Source organism: Apium graveolens, chromosome 2, assembly GCF_009905375.1.
Source record: "Apium graveolens cultivar Ventura chromosome 2, ASM990537v1, whole genome shotgun sequence".
NCBI lineage: Eukaryota > Viridiplantae > Streptophyta > Magnoliopsida > Apiales > Apiaceae > Apium > Apium graveolens.
The window spans coordinates 95,100,827-95,113,643 of record NC_133648.1 but is presented as its reverse complement, the minus strand read 5'-3'; the positions used below and the strand labels follow the sequence as shown (position 1 = coordinate 95,113,643).

Genomic DNA, 12,817 nt, shown 5'->3' with positions numbered 1-12,817 from the left:
ATTATTATATATTATATGTATCATCTACTCTTCTAGTTTAAAGTCAATAACTAATTGTGTGTTATTCGTAAAATAATAATTTTATTTTGAATATATTATTTATTCTAATAAATACATAAATTAAAATTTTAAATAATAATAGTATAATTATAAAATCGGGGGGGCGGGGTGGGGGTAGGGTGGGTTTAAATTTTTTAAACCTTGACCCAACCCATTATATTCACGTTGACAAAAAATTAAACCAATTAAATTTCGGGTTTTGGATTGTTCGGCTTCGTCGACCGAAATAAGGAACCGGTTGGGTCGATTTTTCGATTTGATCGATTTTTTGTTACCTCTAGTGATTACATATTTTCTTTTATTCACTTAACCAAATTTCCCCTCGTTTTATCTCATATTATCTTTTGATACTCTGTTTAAGCACTTACTCAATTAAATTCTTATATTCATGTCGTTTAATTAGAAATCATTTACATTGTACTTCTTTCTTAATTATTATTATTATTATTATTTATTACATTATCAAATGTACATGTTGACATGAAAATTGATTTTTAAATAATTTATTTTATATATACAGTATTAATTATCATAACCTAGTAAAATATCATAACGTAAGTATAAGAAAAATTACCTGCGCTTGAAAAAAAATGCGTGCAACAGTCAACAGTGTATCACTAGCCTTTATTTGAAGAAAAAAGAGAAAAATCTGTGGAGAGTATCATGGGTCTGATCTGATCTCACCTAGGGTGCCAGCCCAGCCGGCCATCTCCATCACACTCCGTGGGCCTCCCTCCCATGTGCCCCTTCCCTTAATTTTCATTTATAAATTTATGACAATTTCATTAATATATTTTGTTTCTTTTATTATAGTAGATTTATAATCCCCCGCAAAATTCACCATTTAAACTATTAATCCTGTTTAATTATATCCAAAGTGTATAAATGATTCAATTTTTAAAATTCAATAGATTCTTATAAGTAATTTTAATTATAATATAAATAATAATTCATCAAAATTTAAAGGATATTTTACCAAATATCCATTTTTTTTCTTAAAAAACCTAAAATAGCTATTGAGAAAAAATGCCGACCAAAATATTCGCTAGAAACGTATTTAAGTAATTTATATATTATATTGTAAGGACAATTAGTGTATTTAATATATATTTTTTGTTTCTAGGAGTGCACATATTTCAGAGCGGTATTCTTTATTTTATTTTGATAAACAATGCGTATATTAAACTTATATTAAACAGGCACATTCATTAAAATCAAATTTTTTACAATATTGAATCTACGTAGACGATATGCGTATAGTTTATAAAAATGAATATGCACGATTTAAATGCTTATTAGACAGGTAGTTTGGACAATATTTTATGTCGAGGTATTCATCAATTATTCAAAACTGATATTTTTTTAACATTATTTCAAATTTAAATGTTATATTTATTTAAAATATGAATCATTATAAAACTTATAATATAATAAATATATATATTTAACTGTTATAATTATGATAACATTTTAAATAATATTGAAATATTAAATAGCATCAATTTTCACTCCTTGTTAATTCTTTGATAAATCGACGATTTTCGATCAATCCTAAATATATATTGTATAGTTCTCTGCCTTGGTTCCTATTCTCGATTTTTACGATACTAATTTGGGATAATATTAATTAAATAATCTAATAAATTAAATAATTAATTACATGATCTAATTAATTATTCGTGTTTCCATTTTATTATTGAATTACAAGAAAGAACCATCATTCTCTATCTTTCTTGTTTTTTCTTGGCGCAAAAGTTACCCTTTTTTCATAAATTCTATTTGTGTGTATTTGTATATATTTATGCAATTTGATGTCATTAGCAAGTTATTAGTGGTACAAGTTTCCTAGATTCGCATGATTTCGTACAAGTTGATTTATGTCTAGATCCAGATTATTTAATCTATAATTTAATGTATTATTTAATTCTAAAGTTATTGTCGTTTACAACGATTTATGGTTCCTATGTGCTGGAATGATGGTTAAACGTTCTTGATCTTGATCTCAACTTTATCTGACCCTTCTCTATAATATATATGTATATACAATTTTACATTTATTTTTGTGCTGTATAGTTTGTAAAGTTTAGATTTTTATAAGTTTATAGAGTGATGGATTTGGAAAGTGAGAGTTCTGTAATTGGATCTGTGGAAGATAATGAAGTGATTAATTCGAGTGAGAATCTGATAATTCGGAATGGGAGTAATGGAGAATGTAGTGTTGAACATGTTAGGGAGGTATTGTTGGGGGATATGAAATCTGAGGGGATTGATTTAGTGTCGAGTGATTCGATGGGGACGAATTCTCGGGTGAAGAAAGGGCTTGGGTTGAAGAAGTGGAAGAGGATTCCGAGGGAATCGAGTAAGGAAAGGGGTAATAGTTTGGATAATGGTGTGGTTGGGAAGAGGGAGTTCTCGAATGTGACCCCTGATTTGAAGAAGGCTGTGGTTTCGGCTGGGATGAAGGAAAGAAGTGAGGGTTCGGTTTCGTCTACTAATGGTGTGGTGAAAAGCTCGGGGCTTTTTGCTCATGGGTTTGGTTCTGGATTGGAAGTTGGACTTGGACTTGGACCTGTGTTTGATGAGGTTGCAGATGTAGAAAATAGTGAAGATCGGAGTAGTAAGTCATCGACTGCAGAAAGTGCTCCTCAACGGAGGTTGGAGATACCTGCAGCAGGGGGATTTGTGGGTGATAGTAATGGGATCATTAGTGAAAATGGTGATCATGATTTAGCAGCTCAGAGGGAGCAGGGTAGAAATCGGACGGGATCTGGTAAGAAGGCTAGAGCGGAACAGGTCAAAATTGAGAAGGAGAAGTCGTATTGCAGCGTGGAGTCTGATTCGCAGGGATCCAATTTTGTCTTTATGCAGGAAGCTAACTCTGTGACCAGTAAGGGTAGACAAAGTAGGTCCACAAATTATGATGGAGAAAACAGTGATGATGAAGCTCAGGGCAGTGACCAGCATTTTGTTGAGGAACTTCAGTCTGGATTCAGGAAAAACATGGCGGAATTTGAGGATGTCTCCCAAAGTTATTTACCCGCTGACTTGAATTGGGATACCAAGGAAGAAAACTGTAATAACAATGGGTTATCAGAAGATCAGGATCCTTTGCTTGAGTCTATCACCACACTCCAGTCTGCACAGGAAGCACTAGCTGAAGGTGCTCGATCCTTCTTCATTACAGTATTCATTGTGCCTAATAGTATAGTCTTTGGCTATTCACCAAATACTTTGTTTAGGGAAGCCATTTATTTTGTTTCCAAGTTGCAACAAGGGAAATTTACAGGTTTTGCAAGCTCAACAAATAATTTAGTAAAAGTACTTGCATTAAAACAAACATCTCTGCTGAATTATATACTGATATTATTCGAGTAAAGATGAAATACTATGGTGGTTAATTGTTAATGCCCTGTTTGGAGTAGAAATGAGGTGGGATTGAAATGCAATTTAAATAATTATTTTGACGAATTTATTAAGTGAGTTGCTCTACTATAATTTCAGCTAGAGCTCAGTCCTTCCAGTTTAGTTATGAATGCTCGTTTCATCCTTCCACTATCCTTTACAATTCTAATTATTTGAAATAAATCAAAGTCCATCATTTTTTCACCCATCTCTTCCATCCTTAGCTTCCCTCTATGTTTGTTTTCTTCTCAGCTTTCATTTGATTCCCACCTCCATACTTCTACCTAACGGAACAAAAGTTTTCACCAGGTCAAAACAATATCTAAGGTAGCAATTTATGTTATTCAGGAAAGTAAGTATGATGTGTACTTCGTACGATCTGCAAATGCATTAGAGTGCAGTAAGCAAGATTTTATTGGGCTGATGCAAGATGCTAACTGTTCATTTCTTTTTGTTGTTTTTGCTGGGTTTTTTGGCCTTTGTTGGATCTGCTCTTGCTGGCTTTGTTGGACTGCTGAACCCTTCCGCCCCCTAGTGCGTTTTAGCTTTCTTGGTTCTTTAAGTTTATTCCTATGGCAAAACTTTTAAGTCATGTGCAGCAGCTTTTGGTTGTCGTTACAATTGTTCTCGTACAGTCTGCAATCGCAGTTTAATGCCTGTTTGTAGGGTAGTTTTTTTTAATTCCTCCTTGTAGAGAAGGCAGTTTGGTGCTGTATTCTGTTGCCTTAAAAATTTAGTCCTTGGATACATAATAAAATATAATCTTTAAGTATTAGGGTTGAATAGGTACATCTAAAATTGTCCGGATCTTAAGCTTTCTCCATTATGATCCGAAAATCAATTATGATCAACTTACTGATTCCATGCCCCCTCCCCTCTTTCTACTTTCATGGGTTTAATTTCTGTGACTGTAATTTTGTGGCGGTGAGGCTGATTCTATGTCTTTTCTACTTTGCAGAAGTTCAGAAATTTAAGGAAATTGGAGAAGATGATATATTCTTCTTCGATGATGTGGTCCAGGATGGTAGTCCAAGTTCATGGGAGAGTAACATAGTTAACTTAAAGAAGAATGTTTATGAGTTAGAAAGCAAGCTTGAGGAGGCAAGGTCTCTGCTCAAGGTGAAGGAAAGCAAGGTTATTGAACTTGAAACCTCTTTAACTTCTAATGCATCAATACAAAAAGAAAACACAGAAATCTCAGATTTGGAGCAAAGAAATTTGAGAGAATTGGAGAAGGAACTTGAGGGGCTCTTTGAGCAGAGGATTGAAGCTATGGTCGAGTACTTGGTAACGTCGAGAACCATTAAAGATCTGAAATCAGCAGCAATGAATCAAATCACATTTTTGGAAGAACAAAAAACTGTAGCTACAGAGCAAGCACAGGTAGTTAGCTTCTCTAAAAGTGTAGGAAACAAAGCGAGCATGCTAAAAAGACGAGTGGAAGAGTTAGAAACAGAAATAGAAACCGGTGAAGACGTGAAGCTGAAGAAGGGGACATGTAAGTTTGCTTCAGTTTTCTTCATACAGTTTATGCTACTATGTGTAGCACTTTATTTTTTTGTTTTGCAGTTGGCGCCTCAATACACTGAGGATGTACCCACCTAATTTTGAATTGAGTCTGTTTTTGTTATACTTAGCATTCTCCCTTGAGGATCTAATGTACCTGTTTTTTTCTGTACAAGTTGTGGTATACGGATTTATATATGTTATATTTCTTAATCTTCAGCCAATTAATTATTATAAAGTTGTATACTTTCTGTTTGATATCGGGTCATCTGAATGGCAAAAGTTCAATTGATTAATCTTGTACGGAGTACTAATTGTATGGAATACGAAGTAGATACCTATATTTAGTCAAATTGGAGAATTGGAGACCTATATTTTCACAAGTGTTTAATGTCTTGTTCAAATATACTTTCACCAAGTGTTGAATATTTTCTTGTTCAAATATTTGATAAATGATATTTTTATGTTATAATCTTGTCATGGTTGTATTAGAAGAATTGAAAATTTTGTTCATCTATTAAAAGGCCCATGGTCGTTTGCTCTTAACTGGGAGTAGTGTTGACAGTGAAGAAAGATTGATGTTTCATGGATAAAGATCGATGACGAAGGCAGGAGGAAACTTGTGGAACATTTGTACTATGTTTTTGTTTACTAAATTGATCTACATACATGAATGAAGAATTGATACATCTTTACCTTTTTCTATGTTTTGCTTCTAATAGAACACCATTTTCTTCAGCATGACTGTCATAGGAAATATCATACGACTTCTCAGTATTGCCCCCCACAATATTCAGTGTATGCCGACCCTGTTTGTCTTATTTTCTTTTTTATTTACACATTTTATATATACAAAAAAAATTAACAAAATATATCCCTTTAAAGCATCTCAAATGCGGGAGACCATTAACAATAATATCTTACGTTTCACAATTTTAAGCAATTGATGCACTCTGTAGAATAAAACCCTTAGCCATAAAATTTAATTATGGTTATATTTGGCTAATCTTCGATATCTGTTGGCAAGTATTTATAACTAATATCATTGAAGTTGTATAACATTTTTAGTTGACAATATTTTAATCAATTGTTATAGCCAATAAAATAGCCAACCAATTTACCCGGTTTATTTTCAATAGTTTGACAATTACTTGTTTTGTCATCGTATTTTTCCCATGAGACCAAGGAGATGAATGCGAACCATGTTTTTTAAATGAGGTAATTGCATCTTGCTATGAACACCGATATATAATATGTGATGATCTACAAATTATCTAATTTTTTGCGAATTGGAGAAATTCTAAAAATATAAATAGATGGTTAAATCATGGATGACTAGGAACCAGAACCCATCTTATACTTGTTCCATTATTACTTATTTGGTTTGCTGCATTTTGTAATGATATTAACCATTCCAACTCCATACCTGATGGTAGGAGGGAGAGTTACGAGGATCAACCTTTATTTCACTATTTTAACCTTTATTTTACTATTTTAATTTTTATTTAAGTAATTAAATATAAAAGTTTAGTATTTTTTGAAAACAAAGACTTTCATTACCTCTTCAAATCATCCAAAATAATCTCCACCACATGAGTAGGGGGAGATGTAAACACAAGAAAACTATTCAACATAGAGGGAACTCTAGCTAAATTATGAGTTACCCTATTAGCTTGCTTACGAACATGACATAAACTAATGCGAGGTTACTCACGAAGGAGCAATCTGTAGTGCTCAAGAACATGCCAACTTCAAGCAAATTCGTTGTACCATTCTTCAATGCTCGAGCCACCAATAATGAATCAGTTTCTACAGTTACTCTTCTATCCGTTTGCTTTACTATCCATGACAAAGCTTCCCTCACACCAATACACTCAGCTTCCATCACAGTTACAGGTCTAAGAAAAGACATACACTTATTAGCCAAGAACACTCCTTCGTGATCACGCAAAGCCATGCCAACTGAGAAATTCTCTTGCCCTGGGAAGAAAGATGCATCGACATTGAGTTTTAAGACCCCTGATTCTGGAGGTTGCCATCTTCTCGAGTTGCTGATACTACTGTTGGTAATACTCCTCCTAGCAGCATCTGATTTGCGAGCAGATTTCCAATCTTTATACATCTTGAACGTATTCTCCATGGCTATACTAGGATTAATAAATTGATTTTGTCAGACCCTCTTGTTTCTCCAAAACCAAATCCCCCAAAGCACAAGACAGATTGCCACCACTTCATCATACCTAGCACTTGACAGCTTCTGCAACAGCCACTCCGGAGCTGAAAACACCTATCTCATGTCATAAAGAAAATTCACCGATTGCCAGCAACCATTAGCTAATTGACAATCGAAGAATAGATGAAGCAAATGCTATATATCCCTATTACACATGGGACATGTAATAGGAATATTAGCACATTTACCACTCAATCTATTACGCACAAGAACATTGTTTCTACAGAACCTCCACACAGAAATTTTAACTTTGTGAGGAATGGAAAGCCTCCAAATACGCTTCCAACCCTCTGATTGAGCACAATTTGAATCAGCAGCATAAAGGTTTTGCCAAAAATAATAGCCAGTCTTCACACTATATATTCTATCTAGCGACTTAGCCCAAACTATTCGATCTTCAACTTGACGTTGTGGCACATTCGTTGCCAGAATAGCTGTAGCATCACCATAGATGAATACCGAATGAACTCTCTCAGGGTCCCAAGTTTTTGAGTTCGGATAGAACAAAGTTGCCACTTTCTCCTCACGTCCCTCATACATTTTCAGATTATCGACTCTGAAGTCAAATTTCTGAGCTAACCACAGATCCTTCGTTGCTACAGTTGACCTTCCATCACCCACAACCCACTGAAATCCCATAGCAAGCTTCTCTTTTGCTTGCTAAATGCCTGACCAGATAAAACTTGGGTTCACTCCTTTGCTAGCTGTCAAAATACTACCATGAGGAAAGTATCGAGTCTTAAGAACACGAGAGACTATAAGATCCGGATTTTGAATACACCTCCAGATGTGCTTACCCAGCAAGGCTATATTAAACCCATGCATACTCCTAAAACCCAAACCTCCTCTATGTTTTGGACTCGTCATTCCTTCCCACGACATCCACTTCACTCCCTTACCGCCACCAGACCCCGAACACCACCAATAAGCATTGAATTGCCTTTCGATCTCTTGCATCATAATTTTAGGAAGCAGAAAGCATGTCATACAGTAGGCAGGAAGAAATTGAGCTACATTCTTCAATAAAAAAGTTTTCCCGCTTCGAGAGATTTGCTTAGGCTTCCAACTGTCAATGTGTTTGCAAACTATCTCTTTGATAAAACCAAATACTCTTTTCTTCGATCGACCTATAAGAGAAGGCAACCCCAAATAGTTACTCGAAGTGATATCTCCATGCACACCCAAAATAGCCGATATTTCCTCTTGCTTATCCATCCTTACGTTCGAACTAAAAAACACCTCTGATTCAAATAATTCACTGCCTGGCCTGAACTATCAGCATAATCATTCAGTATAGTTTTTAAACGATGAGCTTCCTCCCTCGTAGCTTTAAAGAATAGGAAACTGTAATCCACAAAAAGAAGGTGAGTGATCTCCGGAGCACCAGGACAGACTTGACACCCATGAATTTTATTCTCATAAGCAGCACCACTTAATAAATTCGACGAACCATCCACACAAAAGAGAAGCAAATAAGGAGAAAGGGGGTCTCCTTGACGCAACCCTCTCTTTGGAATAATTGGTCCAATATTCATACCATTAAAACACACCTCATACGAGATAATAGTTACACAACGCATTACCCAACTAATCCACTTCACACTAAATCCAAGATCTTGCATTCATTGTTTAAGATAGTCCCAGTTTACTCCGTCATAAGTTTTGCTGATATCTAGTTTCAACGCTACCTCTTCTTCTCCACTCTTCTTATCCCCCCTCATATGATGAATCAGTTTGAAGGCCACCACTACATTATCAGTGATGCATCTACCTGGAACAAAAGCGGATTGTTGTTCAGAAATCAAACCCGGTAAGACTTGCTTCAACCTTTTAGCTAAAACCTTAGCCATAATTTTATATAACACATTACACAACGCTATAGGTCTAAAATCTTTTAGAGAACACGCATTATCTTTTTTAGGAAACAAGATAATATTGGTATGGTTCAAGTCAGCCGGAAATGAGGTACCACGCAGCCAATCTCGACAACATTCAAACACATCCTTGCCTATCACCTTCCAGAAATTTTGATAAAAGGCGGGGTTCAACCTATCAGGTCCTGACGCCTTGTCAGGCTGCATTTGACTCACAGCCAATGCTGAACTCTTCGAAAGTTACATCTGCAATAAGATCCATATTTTGCTCCTGGGATACAATACTCGGACTATCAATATTAACATTTGATCTAATCTCCCTTGGCACCTCAAAAACTCGTTGATAATAATCTTTAATCAGTTCACCCATATCCTCTTCCTTCTCCAATCGAACCCCATCATCATTAACTAGAAAGTTAATCCTATTCGTTTTTTTCCTTGTTGTAGCGAAAGCGTGGAAAAAACGAGTATTTTCATCGCCCTCCCTCAGCCAAAATAACTTACACGCTGCTTCCAATATAATTCCTCATGCATAAGAATCTTGTTAAGTTTATCTCTCGCGTCTAAATACTCTCTAATACTTTGATCATCAGTTCCCTCCCTCAGTAAATCAATTATGGCTTTCTGCTTCCTTACTTTCTCCTTGAACTTGTTGAAAAAATCTCTTCCCCATTTTTCCATAAAACGAGAAACTAACATCAACTTAAGCATCAAATGAGCCATTGGAAAATTATCCCAACAGTTCCTAACTTCTGAAATAAACGATTCCTCCTTCAACCAATAGTTTTCAAACCTGAATCTAAAAGTTTTCTTTGACACTGTGGCTTCAATAAGCTGCAAAAACAGAGCCTCGTGATCAGACTCCACTGTTGCAATGACTTTTAGATTACATAAAGGAAACAAACTTCACCAATCAGCATTAGCAAACGCTCTATTTAACCTCTCCTTAACCCACTTATTCGTTCCTCTCCCCTTTTCTCAAGTAAAACGCCCCCCACTCAGCTCTAACTCAGACAACATACTCTTATCTAAAGCATCACGAAAACCACGCATAAGATAATCAGGATGCGGATGAATACCCTCCTTATCTGTTGAATAGAGGAGATCATTAAAATCACCCATAATGCACCATGGAAAATTCGACAGCGTAGATAATTTGCAGATTAACTCCCAGGATTGCTTCCTTCTGGTACGCTCAGGCATGCCATAAAAATAAGACAACCTCCATTTAGATATGCCATTCTCATTGAAAATTACGTCCACATGGTTCTGCGAATACCCCATAATATTACAATCTGCTCTTCTTTGCCAAAAAACAGCAAGGCCTCCACTTCTACCAATTCAATCAACCGAAAAACAATTGGCAAAACCCAACTTTATTCTTATCTCTTATTTTACTAGCTATAAAGATAGTTTCCATAAAAAATACCACATCGGGATTGCGATCTCGAACAAGATCACAAAGAAATCGAACTGTACGGGCTTTCTCCAGGCCCCTACAGTTCCAACTTATGCAATTCATGGCGCCTGGCTAGCTTGCTCCGCAAGCTTAGTCAATACATAAGAAGAAGATTCAGTGCAATTCACAATAGAAAGCCCAGAATCTGATGTTTTTAAGTGGAACTCTTTGTCTAAGTCCATTGTTTCACTAGGCGTGGTTCTTTGTCTTTTTCTTTCCTCAACAACCAGCCCACCTAATTCTTCAAAACCTGGCCCATTAGTTTGAACCGGAATAAAAATTCCCTCCTTATTCGTTCCTACATTAGCGCCTATAGAATTTGAATTCAACTTATCCTCCAAATCCTTCCTCCCCCCTCGCTGAGATCCCCTTGATTGCACTCCAACATAATTTTGAATATCTTGAATCTTATCTTTCCCTGAAATCTCGCCCCATCCTTCCGAATTTTCCTCCCTCAACCACCTACTCCGACCTTGCGCCGCCCCCCTGCGTGGTGGTGCCCTGAGCTACCCTCCCCATCCTTTCACCTCCTCGACCACCCCAGCTTCTACTCTTCTTCTGCATGATCGTTCTGTGTGAGACAAAATACCACACCTGAAGCAAAAGTCACCTAATTTTTCATATTTGCACGTAACAACAAACTCAGATCTGTCTCTTTTACAAATTTTTTTCTTCCTCTTCAATGGCAATCTCACGTCCACCCTAATTCTCAATCTCATGTACTCCCTCCATATACTCGTGTTATTATTACTGTCATACTCCACAAACTTACCAAAGAAATTTTCCAGTTGTCGACCCACAGCTTCTGTCATGAAACTAGTTGGGAGATCATATATTTGCACCCAAAATTCGACTTCGTTTAATGGTACTTTTGTTGGATCTTCCCCCGTAGGAATTTTGCTCGTAACCAGAACATCATTGTCAAAAGACCAGAGTCCATTATTCATCATCCATTGCATATCATCCTTGTGAAAGAATTGAAACAAATACAGACCCGCCGTTAACGTTTTTATGCTAATTCCCATTGTTGGCCTCCATATGTCCGCCAGTTTGGACTTCATTGCTCGAACATTAAGATTCTTCTCAGTTAAGAATTTTCCAACCAGACATAATTCAAATCTATTCCCCGTCTATTCAACCTCCTCATCGAATACCAGTTCTTCCTCTTCTTCATTTGAGATATCCAAATCATCCATAAGTTTATCTAAATCAACATTGTTAGCCATTGCGATTTCGGCTCTCACACTGCTCCTGAAAAGAAATGGAGAGAAAAATTCAACCCTCTCACAAGTTCATGGAGAGATTTCTAATAAATGGTATACATTCAAATGATACTTAAAGGCAAGTCAGCTCTAGTTCTCTTCTATCTCCTAATCTTTTTTGTTTTCCATAAAGCTAATTCATGATATCGTGACTTCTGAATTTCATTTTTCATAAAAGTTTAGTATTCAAAGAAATCTATGAACCTAAAATATATTGAAATAATAATAAAATTAATATATTTAATTAAATTAAAATTATTGACTTAACATATTTTAAATTAAAAATATTTATTACAACACTTAACCAAACACATATTATCAGATATAATATCTGATTTATATACCGTTCTAACCCGATTCTTGATTACAACCCAATATCACATCCGAACCACCTCCCCCTTGAAAAATCATCGTATTAAAGCATACACTTAAAGTCCCTAAATCTTGAAAAATATTAACTCATGAATCTAATATAACTACAAACTCTATGTTATTATACAACTTAATTTCTAATCGCAGTGAACTTTTTTCTTATCTTTTTTGTATAGAACCAAACACTTTCAAAATTAATTTTAGTAATTCAAATTATAATATAATAAAATAATTAATAAATCAAAAATTTTTTTAAAAAACAAGAGAATTTATAAAAAAAATGGAACTTTTTGTAAATTTATTTGCTATTTTACCCACTTCAGAAAAGATTAGCAAAACATTATAATATTTTTGCAGCATGTATTTTTGCAAATATTTTTAAAAAATGATATTTTTTTGCAAAAAGTTGTAAAACTTAAGTATTTATGAAAACCCACCAAAAAATAATATAATAAAATTTTAACTATCTAAATTTTGAATCATTGAATAATATAATACATACAAAATGATACATAAATATTTTAATTTCATTAATCTAAATAATATATAATTTTATTATTTTTTATAACTTATTTATAAAATAATAAATTTGCAAATGTTATAATGGTGCATTATAAGCTAGTATATCTTATAAGTGCAATAACAATTG

The 12,817-nt window shown here is 34.9% G+C and overlaps 3 protein-coding genes across 3 annotated transcripts; 1 reads left to right on the top strand and 2 right to left on the bottom strand.

The window, feature by feature from the left end:
- The first annotated feature begins 1,778 nt into the window (after positions 1-1,778).
- On the top strand, positions 1,779-5,264 carry LOC141707663 (WPP domain-interacting protein 1-like). Its single transcript, XM_074510965.1, has 2 exons — positions 1,779-3,220; positions 4,421-5,264. Exons 1-2 carry the CDS (start codon positions 2,170-2,172, stop codon positions 5,065-5,067), a joined length of 1,698 nt encoding a protein of 565 aa, XP_074367066.1. The 5' UTR covers positions 1,779-2,169; the 3' UTR covers positions 5,068-5,264.
- Positions 5,265-7,138: 1,874 nt separating this feature from the next.
- On the bottom strand, positions 7,139-7,840 carry LOC141691531 (uncharacterized). Its single transcript, XM_074496263.1, has 2 exons — positions 7,409-7,840; positions 7,139-7,255 (listed from the first exon to the last, which is right to left on the bottom strand). The coding sequence occupies exons 1-2, from the start codon at positions 7,838-7,840 to the stop codon at positions 7,139-7,141; spliced, it is 549 nt and encodes a 182-aa protein (XP_074352364.1).
- A 21-nt stretch (positions 7,841-7,861) lies between these two features.
- LOC141691525 (putative mitochondrial protein AtMg00310) lies at positions 7,862-8,416 on the bottom strand. Its single transcript, XM_074496258.1, has one exon. The coding sequence runs from the start codon at positions 8,414-8,416 to the stop codon at positions 7,862-7,864; it is 555 nt and encodes a 184-aa protein (XP_074352359.1).
- Between the last annotated feature and the right edge of the window lie 4,401 nt (positions 8,417-12,817).